The 12,464-nt window shown below is 47.1% G+C and overlaps 1 protein-coding gene across 2 annotated transcripts in view; it reads right to left on the reverse strand.

Annotated features, from left to right (window-relative positions):
• Nucleotides 1-11,945, reverse strand: part of PTPN1 (protein tyrosine phosphatase non-receptor type 1) — a 66,057-nt gene extending 54,112 nt beyond the window's left edge. For both annotated transcript variants that reach the window (XM_077778278.1, XM_077778277.1), the window contains exon 1: nucleotides 11,878-11,945. Coding sequence is in view for 1 of the 2 variants with exons in the window: in XM_077778277.1 (XP_077634403.1) it covers nucleotides 11,878-11,940 (63 nt within the window). In the remaining variant the exon portion in view is untranslated. The remainder of the gene's footprint in view (nucleotides 1-11,877) is intronic.
• Between the last annotated feature and the right edge of the window lie 519 nt (nucleotides 11,946-12,464).

Below are 12,464 nucleotides of genomic sequence, written 5' to 3' on the forward strand. Positions count from 1 at the left end.
AGATGCACATGACGGAAGGAGATGGAAGGAGGAGGGTTAAAACTGAAGAGGAAGAAAGTTAAAATATTTTCCTGTGCTTTCAAAGGTAAGTAATATAATACTTAACGTGAAGGGCAAGGAGGAGTATATCCAGATTAGGGGCCCAGAGAACATATGGGGCTCACTCTTGCTTGCTCTTGGGATCTCCACTTAGAGATTACTTTTATCGACTATCCTTGCCTGACAGCTTCTCCACCTTTTCCTGCTCTCAACCCCAATGAGCTACCTCTTCCTGTGTGTGCCCTGGGCCCCAGTCAGCGAGAGCACGTATCACTCTGAATGGGGATCGTCTCTATTCAGTCCCTTTGCTGGCTGGACTATGAAGTTTCTTAGGGCAAGAACCAAGTGTACCTTGCTCACCACCTATCCTCACTGTCTAGTGCAGGCCCTGGCACCTGGTAGCTGTTCATGTATTTGCTAAATGACTGAATGAATGGACCCTGCCTGCAAGGAGCTTACGATCTAAGAACAGAAGAAGAAATGAGGGTGGATGAAAAGCTTCATGGAGAAATTGGTCTTCGGGTTACTGACTTTCATTTCACATACACAGAAAAGTAGAAAACGGCTAATGCCATCGTGTCACATGATTTAGGAGTGCTAAAACACTGACCTGGTTTTGAAATCTCTTTTTGGGATTCAGGTTTGGGGGGGAGGGGGTGGGGAGAAAGGTACAAAACTCCAAACAAAGACCCTGATTCTTTCCTTATGGTAAAGAATCGTCCGTTATCTACTGCTTGTTCTAATGTGGCCTATACAACATACTTCTACGGAATAAAAGATTGTCAACATGGGTCAAAGAAAAAGCATGACCTACAACATAGCCTGTACTTCTGTTGCTGAACAGCGCTAGAGACCTCAGCAACACACATTCTTTGTAACCTGTATATTTATTTCCCAGGATGGCTACCATTTATTTCACTCGTTGGTAGAGAAACCATCTAATCATAAGTTCAGACACATGACAAACGGCATCATCCCTATCCAAGTCATAAAACGAGTCATTAAAGACACTTCTTCGATTTCTCCATGCAAGCATATCTGGGCAACTCATCTTTTTATCAAGTCCCATAGGAACCACCCAATTTAATTTCCAAGTTGCTCATCAAAAATAGTTCGTGGAAAGAGCTGAACATGGGACAAAAATACACTTACGTTCAGTCACCCAAGGTGGAAAAAAATGGTGGCAGCTTCCAACTTCCTCAAAATAGAAGAAGGGGGCTAAAGATGAAAAGGAAAAGAGGAAGGGCAAGATGAAGCACCTGGTTTAAGACTTTACCCTTCAAAGATTTTAATGTGACTTAAAATGACATTCTCACGGTAGCCATCAAACTTTATCTCTGGCTAGTCCTCCCTTGCTTTGATCTGTACCTAATGATAGTGTACCAGCTACTTAGCAAGGTTAAACATCATTTTAATTCATCTTAATTCTAACACCAGTATCAAATGCCAAGGGGGAAAAACAACAACTTGAGACTAGAGGCTGCAGACCCAAGTGCATCCAAGGGCTGGGTGGCTCACATTCGGGGGGACAGCGTGACCTGCTGTGGAGCCGTGCCACACCAAAGGACACACACGTCCTACAAGGCCACGGCCAAGTAGGCTCAGACAACGTGGTCTTCAGATTTTTCAAAAGACCAGAAATTCAGATTTGTATGTAACTTCTCCCGATTTAGAAACAATGACAAAAATTTTTGACTTTTTAAAGGAAAAAACCACCGTGTGGACCAAGCAACACGGGACTGTGGGTGGCTAGTTTGTGACACATAGGCAAGAGGAAAGAACCCTGGGTAAAGGTCTAAATCTGCAGACTGTCTCTTCTGTGTCCTAACAGACCAGGAGCCTTAGCCTGCTTGCTCATCTCTCTGCAGCTGGGCGCTGGCGTGAGTATGGCCGCCACGCTGCTGCCAAGCTGGATCCAGGACAGGGGAGATCTCCGGCAGAGAAGGACATCAAGGCTCTGACACCTAACTGTCCTCCTAAAACGTTTCCTGCTATTAAAGACCAATTTATGGTGTATAATACATGGTACTGCATCAAAGCACTCTGTGCCCGGGGCACATAACAGAACCCAGTAAATGCTATTTACTGGGTTTTATTGTGAACGAGGAGAGAAGACGGATCAGACTGTGTGAGTCTCTCTTGGATGCGTGATGCTAGTCCGATTACAAAACCCAATAAACCGTTGGGGGCATAAAAAGAGTTTCTCAGGAAAGAGTTTCTAAAGAAACTACACTCACCAATGTGGTATATGCAGTAATTTTATAAAATATTCTGATTTACATCCTCACGGGGCATTTTTATTATTTTCAAAGATGCAGTAATGGATTTTTCAAAGTTTTAATTTGAGCAAATATGAAAATTTACAGATCCATCTCACTTTTAGATAAGGGGGATCACATAACGTATGAAGCTGCCAAATCCAGCAGGAGTAGGACAAAGCCCCAAGTTTTCCCGAAGAGCTGCCCCATCCTCCTGGCTCCCCACGGGACTGGCGCAGTTGTAGAATGTCAGCGTCCAGACACTGTGTGAGGTCATCTGGTCTAATCGCCACATCCCACAGATTCTGCGTGTACCTCTTCCACGGCCCCACAACAGTCCAAGGCCAACCAAGAACCCAGACCTGGGCATCTTTTTCCATCGCCTCACAATTTCCCAGGGAGACGCATGTTCAGGGTGGTGGGTTAAGCGTGGGTAGCCGGGCCGCTTGGGACTAAAGCCTGGAAACACAACTGTTGTGTGTGAGACCAACTAGCACCGGAGACAGAGCTAAGGCCCGGCCCTTAGAAGCCAAACACCCTATCAGCCGCGGGGGCAGGGTGGGGAAGGTTCCCGACACACAGCCACTCCGAGCGGGCTTCCCTAGTGCGTCTCCCGGTCACGCACGGTCTTTTAAAAATCCTCCCACCCTAACTGTGCCTTTCAGCCACCGGCCTGGAGCAGGAGACCCCAGCCTCTATGAAAGCATCTAATTCCCTCACTGGAGAAGCAGGGATGTCACTAAGCAAAGGAATTCATGGTTTTAAATAATGTTACTATGCTTTCAACTGTCCAACCTCCCAAGGATGGAGGAAATGTTTTGTGAAATGCAGGCCAGTGGAGAATATAGACTGTGTCCTACATTCAAAACTTGTCTTTCTAGAAAGCATGTTTTTAATGTCAAAGGATATAAAGCAAGCTGTGAACAGAGACTAAAATTAGCTCAAACCACAAATAACCTAACATACTTATCACTTCCTTGTGATCAACCTACAAAAATCAAACACTAAAGGCGTTTTACAAAACTAAGGGTGTGATGCTAATTTACGCCTTTAACTGCAGCTGTATCCTCTCTTCCTTCTAAAACAGACCTGACTTGTAAACGTTACTAAAAAAATGACATTTTATTAATTTGAAAGCCAAGCAGGAGGGAAGCCATTAGGGTTAAGTTTTAAGCCCTGTAAATAAAACAGCATGTACCGAGCTGTTCTTAAGTGGTTAGAATGGTAACCACCTCCTCAAGCTGAAGATAGGAAATTTTAGATGACGGGCCACACCCATCTCCAGCTGCGTTTCACACCGAGAACTAGGGACACACCAGACTCCAACTTCAAACCAAAGCTTGCCTCCATCTCCTAAAACCACTTATTTCCTACTTTCACAAACAAGAGCTTCCAACAAACAAAGTTGATTGGGAAACACAAAAGTTTCTTGTCATCGAGTAGTGGGGACATGTTAGTTGCAAAAGGAAGCGTGGTTGACAAATACACATCGGCAAAAAAAAAAAGGACTAGGTTTGTTCAACGTCAGCTTCTTTTACTGTCATCCTCTCCGCGCGATGACTGTGCTCTGGTGAGTTTTCTGGGGAAAATACACGCTCACCGAGGCCAGGAAACAAGTGGTTCAAGAAAGGTGAGCACCGGACCGGCTGGCTGCCCCTGTGCAGTGAATGCACCGTCCCTCCAGGTCCCGGAAGCATTCTCGTGAGCAGGCAGGACAATACTGGGAAAGGAGAAGCAGAGCTGGGCCTATCTGCGGCAGGGACAGATGGCAAGAAACACCGCTAAGGAGGCCGATGTTCCCAGGGTGTGTCAATAAAAACTGTTAGCAGGACTGAAGGAACGCTGAACACACTGAGAAATGGTACCATGGTGGGTACACAAAGGACTCACCAAAACCCAGTATCACAGGGTTCTCAGGGAACCTTTAACAGACATGACCAGCTACCCCTCAGTGTGGCCAGATGGCCTGGCCTGCCAGGGATTGCTCTGTGAGTGTGGCTTCGGGCTCGAAACCCTGACCTTGCACCACTGTGCTTGGCCCCTTCGCCCCACCTCCGAGGATGATCAGAAAGACCCTGGCAAGAGGGAGACGGTCTCCACGTGGTGGAATCACGGCAAGGCTCCTAACTTTGAGATGCTGTTAAAATGCAGCTCAAATCAGAGGAGTAACAACGATAAACAACAAGGCAGCACCAAACAAAATCTCCTCCCCTGCAGAAGACCAGGAAGTATCTTTCTCTCCAAGCCACACAAATATGTACGATATTTACGACCGATATTTACAACCGACTGAAGGCATTTCTTTCCTTCACCCGTGCAGAAGCAAAGGAAGCCCTCTTTGAACAATGAGGCAGTACAAAACCTAAAAGATAAATATAACCGTGACAAATGTTTAACCATCAAGGGAATTTAAAGCTAATTTACCACATTACGTTAAATGCAGCTTGCCGATTTGTTCTCTTGAGTGAAGTTATATTCAGAAGTGATTTCATCCAGAGACATTTTTAAGTTACCTCCTGTGCTTAAGAGAACTCCAACTATTTGGAATAATTACTTGATGTTCGCTTTCCTGTAAGCCATCCACGACAGTGTATAATTTTCTGAGTAATCAGCACTCATCAGAATAAAAACTAGCTAAGCTGTTTAGTGAAACTTACTGTGGCAATTTAAAAACGAGATTTCCTCAAAAGGAAGAGATGCACCAATAAGAGATCCATTAGGTAAGAAAACGTCAGGGGAGCGGGAAACATTTCATGAGAACAACAGAGATCAGGAGGACATTTTCCTTCTCCAATCACTAACTAATACGTTTTAAAAACAATTTTGGAAACCTAGTTTTGCTATGCTCATCTTATCTTTGCAAGTGGTGTCGCTTGCCCACAAAAGCCACAAACACGGCCGAGGCTTTTCCTTCTTCATCTGTAAAAGAAAACATGTCTCACCCAGTCTTTGGGAAGAAGCTTCTGCAAGTTAAAGAGAAGGAGCCTGGGACACAAGTCAACTTGAGCCTGAAGGTTTACTTCAACAAGCGGTTAAGCCTCAGTCAGGATCCCGAATTTCCCGGCACAGCACCAGATCAAGAGTAGCAAGGAATACATGTACATTTCCAGAGAAAATACAGACCTTAAGTGTCACTTTGCTAACAAGCCATGTTTACTTTGTCGGCCCAGATGGCAGAAGTAGCTTCTCGAAGCACCAATTCGAGCTAATTACCAAGGACTATCTGCAAAACTTACTGCCTTGGTAGAATCAAAAGCATTCAGAACTAAGAAACCGAATCATGTCACTTTTTTTTTTTTAAATACCAAAAGTCATGGATTAATAGTTACTATTTTGTCTGTAGTGTGGCTCATACGGCATCAATCAATGGATTGGGGGAACTAGACTTTTCCTTGGCTATTTATTTCGGAGAAAAAAATCTTCCACGTGAAACTGGAAATGTTTTCAGACATTCACAATTTATAAGCTGTCAGTAAATATACTCATGATTATGTCAAGCTGCCTAGTTAAAAGGGCAGCAGCTAGGAAACTCTGAAGCCCACTTCCACAGAGTATTACTTCTAAAATACTGGAGACTTAGGTACTTTCTTCTTCAACATGGCAGCTGTGTAAACTATCCTACTATTCAAATGAAGTTGAGACCAGATGTAGGCTTCTTTCTAAAATTACATCATAAAGGGCAGCTACTCTTCGCCTACCTAGCTGGGGTTGAATCTTTCGTAAATTCTCGAGAATCAGTTCCTCTATCTTTTACAGGAAAAACCACCCAACTGCTACTTAGAGAAAAACTGCAAGCATATCTCTTATGTCAGTGCTACTCATTTTCCCACATCACTAAATCAAATGAACCCTACTTAGAAAAAATGCTTAATACCTCTGGGGGAAAAAAGACTCCATTCTTTTGAATAACTATACTCACAAAACTCCTATAAACTTTGGAGCCTAACTGTACTCACCAACACCCACACACCTGACAAAACTGAGTAACTACTGCAGTGTTTACAAGGATTATTTCAAGAACATTAAATTCTCTCTGTGAGTACATTAAAGACTTTTATTACTTGCCATGAACTCAGTGATCAGTGAGGCCAGGATCATTTTTGACAAAGGAACGGACTAAAGAAGAAAGGAAGGAGCCCATTTAGCATACTTACTGATAGAGCTGGGACTAAACAAAAAGCCAAAGATTAAGCTACTCTCCTGGACAGAAGAGTGTCTGATCAAAGACCAAAAATGTTTGCCGTTACCATTTACACTTAAAAAAAAAAATCAGATTCCATAAAGGATGTTACCTTATGGAGAACCATATTTTACATGCCATAATCAGAAATATTTTACAAACCAACTACATGCAGAGCCCTTCTAAAAGGCACATGAGAACAAGTCAAGAGGGAGGAGGACAGAGCAATTCAATAATTCTGAGATACAGCACCTCCGATTTTCCCATGAAGTTTGCCTGAGTACAAGTACAAATTTGTTACTAAATGTAAAGTTCCTGCAAAGCGGACTGGTGGTGTCAGCCGCCCCTAGGGAAGAACTCAAGGCTTTCTTCCAAGCCACCACCTTAGGCAGAACTAAACTGCCTCGGGAGGCCATACCTTAAAATGTGACTTTCTCCCAGGGACCTCTGCTATTAGTACTAATGCGGGTAATCTCACTGCTTCTATCATTCCTTCCCCACCTCGAACGGGGGTTGGGAAACCTGTCTTGCTCACCTGTATATTGCCAGGGCCTGGCAGAGTGCTGCCAACCAATTTAATCCCAACATCTCTCGGGCACTTTTTGCCAGGTGCAGAGGATGCCAAGGTGACTGGGAGGGAAAAGCTGACCTCAACAGCGCGGACTCAGGACACAGGCCCTGACAGAAAGAAACGGTGGCTTTAGATGGGGTATGTATGAGACTGTCTGGGAATATACACATAGGTGAGCGGGCAAAATCCAAAGCAAGGGACGCACACATTTGAGCCGGGCGGCGCAGGCCAGGCTATGGGACAGGCAGCCTGGACAAAGTGGTTAAGCCAAGACACAGAAGAATGGAAGAGGAGCCTGGAGGGCGCTGCACCTCTGAGCGTGGCCGGAATAGAAGGTACGAGGCAGGGGCGGGCTGGAACCTGGCTGCCACGCTAAGCCCTTCAGCCCTTACAGGTATTACTAAGAAAGCACAAGAAGTAGTTACACAGAGGGACAGGTCAGGGTCTGTTTTAAACACAATCGCTCTAGCGATATCGTGAAGAAAATATGTGGTCAAGGCGGGGGTGGGGAGAAGGTGCGAAGAGACCATGAGGGGAAGGTATCAATTCATGACTGGGTTCCCTCATTTCTGCGGTGTGAAACTAGAGACGACGGGAGTTACTACAGGCAGAATGTGAGAACTCAGACCACTGGGGCGGCAGGAAGGGGGCCATGGTGACCAATCCATGCAGGGTGGTGGAGGGACTGGAGAACTACCCCCGGCATTCACGGACATTCAAAACACGCACATCAAAATGACTGGAACCGAACTACATGGTCTCGGAAACAACAGTAGGAAGAAGCACACCCCACCTGTTTGTCAGCATTGGTTGATTACAAATGAACAAACTGACAAAATAACAAAAATGAACAAATAAACAGGAACACCTGGGAGGGACTGGCCAGCTTGTGCAGGAAGACGCGTGGGCTCAGGCAGGCTTACAAAAAAGTGCCTGCAATTACGACCCCAGCATAGGACATAAACTGCCAAGAGGATTCTGCAAGTTGAAGGTCAAAAATAGGCAAGTGAGAAAGGGGCGGGGGGCGGGGGGGAAGGCACAATTATTTCAGCAGTTTATAGTCTGAAAATTTCTTTTCTTACAGGACATTTTTAAATGTACCTTTATCATGAAATGCAGTATACAGTCAATTATATTATTCAATCCCAGGCATTACAGGTTTGGGGAAGATTCTCATGTTGAAATGCAAATGCAGTGCCCTCCCTCCCCCTAGCCCCTTCCACAACACCCCCCCTCCACCATGAGACATCATGGCAAATGAAAGGGCTGCATTCCCACTATGCCCCAGCTGCCTTTTCAGAGCCTCCTCGCAGTTTACATACTGCCAAAGGCACCAAAGTATACCTATAAACACGCCAGGGAGGCCAAAGAAATAACGATAGCAAAAGTCCTCCCCCTCCACTATTTCTACTTGTGCTCCCAGTTAATTTGAGTCCAGACAATGACGAAGGTCTTCACGCCATTTCCAAAGTGGTGACCAGACACCTAAATTTAGTTCCCTCAAACCAAGGCTCCACAAGAACATTTAGATCTGATGGGTCACTCAACATGACTAGAACTTCCCAATCTCTCCATGTCATTTCCGTTTTGTCGTTTGTTGTTTTTTGTTTTTTTTTTAAGTGAGTCATTGCGTATAGATCTTTTCTCCTCTGCACAGTTTTTCTCTGAAGAGAATGGTACTTACATAAAAATTATTAGCAAGTTTTAATATTCATCATTTTGGGATTGTAACAATATAAGCTGCAATGAATTGTAGTGACCTGCTGTTATGACTAGATCCCATTTCATAATGAAAGCAGCTATAAAAACAAATGTCAATTGGAAGAGTGGCCCATTTTACAAAGCCTGCCTCTAACATAGAATAAATCTTGACTTCAAGTCACGAGCTATTGTTGCAATCTTTTTTATCAGAGACAATCAAATCATTCACACTGAAAAACGGTGGCCAGTGTCGGAGGATCAGAAAACTGGAGAGGAGACAAAGAGCACAACACCTGACCCAAACCTTAAACTACACACGGAGGGCAGCTTATGAGCTACCTGCATTCATTGCAGCCCTCTCCCCTCTCATTCTAGCTCCGAAACCCAATCCCTTGTCCCCATCTGCAATCACTGCCCTTCTGGATAGGCAGCGTATCTCAAACTCCAGGCTCACAAAGTATTTCTTCCACTTTTCAAAACGGACACACAACTGCTTAAATGGCAGACGACAAGTTTTTAAAACCATCTCCATATGCTCTCGAAGCGGACTTTTTATAGACACCAAATGCTTCCTAGTATCTGTGCTGTTAGATTTGACGATTAAAAACCCGTTTCTGCTCAATTTATCAAGTTGAGCAGCATGGAGTCCTCCTTGCCTGAGCATTTGTTCCCAAGCAGCCCCACTCCTGGACATTCGAAAGTCTACCTCACCCTTTGTTCTTTTCCCAGTTGCTTCCAAGTTTTTGCATCTGCTGTCTTAGTTAGGAAAGTATAGTAAGAAATAACTGCACTGCATCGTTTACAGAGTTTTAAGCCCAAATCACATATTATTTTTCTAATCACAAGAGCCCAATAAGCTCAAAATGACTTCGTGTAAGGCCACCTTCATTGTGGCAGGCGATATTAACTTTTTGACTTCTGTTTTCTACCAAAGTAAATACATTTTTGGAATGCTTGAAAAATGATGGTTTTCGGTAAACTAACACACACTTTGGGAAATCTCCCACCTAAGACTCAAGGTCATTGAAATTCTGTGTTCTTAAAAATGCTACAGTTGCCCAATAAAGAGCCACTTTCAACTTCGAAAAGGAGTAAAGATTCCGACTTCAACGTTTGGGATATAGGAGATAATCTGTCTGGGCTATAGGAGAAATCCTAGAGTGGGCAATTCTCTCAAATAAAAAGAAACCACCTCCGGGAACGTGCAACCCACTAAGATGCCGGGGAGATCTCCACACACAGCAACCTGACAAACTCCTGGCGTTCAAATGCAGTACCCGAACCCAGGAACTGCCACCACAGGTACCACAGCGCTCGCCGTGCCGGGGCAGTGGGCTTCCCACGCTGCCCTACAACAGCAAGAAATAAAATTCAACCAACAACTTCTGGGGATATACATCCGCCGCTGTCCACCCAGTTTCAGTACCAAAGACTGTCCCCAGGGCTTCCCGGAGGCCACCTCCACTTGTGACGGATGGGCCAGGGCGCAATCAACACTTCAAACAATTTTCTCCTTCAAAGCCACTTGGGCTGCTACTGCATTAAACCTGATGCAGAAAAGCTGTTCACACATTCTCAGTGCCACTAGTGGAAGTCATTCAATTAACTCGAGAGACCTGACAGCATGCAAATGTCCTGTATCGATTCCTTGTACTTGTAGAGATTACAGCGGTTATAAATATTAGTCTATCAGAAGTTAATATCCATCACAGCCCTGGTAAGAAGCATCCTGTCAAACAGGCTTGATACAAAGCCACATGAGCCCAAGCCNCAAGCATACCAAAGCCCTGCTTAAAGCTTTTTTCCTTTTTAAGTGGAGCTCAAAATAGATTTTAATACTACCAGCTGATGGATCTTACAATTTGCCTCTGGAGCCTGGAAGCTGAAAACAGAATAAACTGCCCTCTCCCTTTACACCCGTAACAGAATCTCTCTAGTCTGTCCGTCGCTTACTTCGAGCGCCAAGTGTGGTTTTAGTTAATCCTCACAACCCCCGCAGTGACATTTCATCGGGCGCACATATTTTCCTTGGGGAATTTGGCTGCTTGTGAAAGTCGGCCTATCCGTGTGGCTAACGGGATGCTGCAGGGACAGGTGAGCCCCTGCCTTCCTAACCTTTCTTACGAACAGCGGGACCCACAAGGAAATGAGGACTGGGAGGCCTCAATGATCCCAGCAGGACAAAGGGGAGGAGACGTTTGTTGGGGAAAGAAAGGGGCTATTTTAGCGACGGCAAAACCCGTTGCCCTTCCGCTGCCTGGAAAGGTATTACTCTGGCCCCAGACGAGGGGGTTCTGCAGGCCTTCTGGCCCAAAATCGCTTTAGCCCGATCATCTCAGGGCTCAAAGCAGAAGTCTCTTCCGCTGACAGATCCTCCCTGGTCCCCTCCGAGGTGGCCCACCTTCCAGGCAGCGCCTCTACCCGGCTATGAGGTTTTGTTTCCTAAACAGAGCTGGTCACAATCTGAAATTATCTGCTCGGGTGCTGGGCTGCCCGATTCCACTCTAAGCTCCACGAGAAACAGGGTCTCGTCCGCCGCGTTCTGCCAATACGGCTTCCAGCGCCAGGCGCGGCATGGAGTCGGCAGGCCAGTTCACGTCCACCAAATGAATGAACAGGAAGGGGCGAGGGGACTGTCATCCTTGGGACCTGACACACACCGAGACTAGGGGAAAGGAAATGTGAAGGAGGGAGGGGGGAGTAACCCTTTCCCCCAGGGAGACAAAGGAAGGGAGTCTGAGGTGGTCCAGTCTAGAAAAGGAAGTAGTGGGGGGTGTTCTATCAACCCCAGGGGACAAAGAGTGGCTAAGCAGGGGGGCGGGGTCAGGGTGCGAGGGGTTCGCGCTGAGAACACAGACCGGCGGCTTCCAGGCTCCAGAGGTCACCGGGGCTGGAGGATATGAGCCGGGTGGGGGATCAAAGGGGTCTGTGAGGCCCGGGAAAGACGCAGGCCCACCCGGGGGACAAAGAGAGAGGAGGCCAGCCTCTGTCGCCGTCCGATCGAATCCTCAAGCGGCAGGGCGGACGCGGAGGGCGAGACCCAGAGGGAGGACGGGTCCCGGGGGTCTGAGGGGAAGGTTCACGCGGCCTAAGCGAGGGGCCTGCCGCGCCCCGGGGCGCTACCCCACCTGGTAAATGGCCGCCCAGCTCCCAGCCTTGTCGATCTGTTCGAATTCCTTTTCCATCTCCATGACGGGCCANGCTCTCAGCTCGAAGCCCCGCTACAAGCCTCGACTCCCGCCGCTACTGCCGTCCCAGCCGCCGCTGCTTCTTCATGTCAACCCGGCAGCCGGAAGTACGCACCGCGCTGCCGCAGGCTCCGCCCCTCGCGTGAGGGAACCAATCAGCGCTCGAAAATCTGGGCAAGCACTTCCGCGGGGCGGAGCCGGGGGGGTGGTGCTGGGGAAGTGGCCTCAGCCCCGCGAGATATCCAGAGGCGTGCGCTCCCTCCTCCCACCTCCGCCCCCCCGCCCCGACCTGGGGCTCGGGGCTTGGGCGTGGCGTGCGCCCGTTGCCTAGGCGACCCCGGGAGTCCCGCCCACGGAGCGTGGGCTTGCATGGCCTCAGTGGATCTTGGGTTCAAGCCTCAACGCGGCGGGTTGAGTCGGAGTGACCTTGAAGTAGTCATGCATCTTTCCTACCGCGCCAAGGCCCTGGCCTTAGTGCTGCAAGCTGGAGTATGGGCCGAGGGCTGCATGCCTTCCGCCTCAAGGCC

Source organism: Crocuta crocuta, unplaced genomic scaffold (assembly GCF_008692635.1).
Source record: "Crocuta crocuta isolate KB4526 unplaced genomic scaffold, BGI_CrCroc_1.0 scaffold27, whole genome shotgun sequence".
NCBI lineage: Eukaryota > Metazoa > Chordata > Mammalia > Carnivora > Hyaenidae > Crocuta > Crocuta crocuta.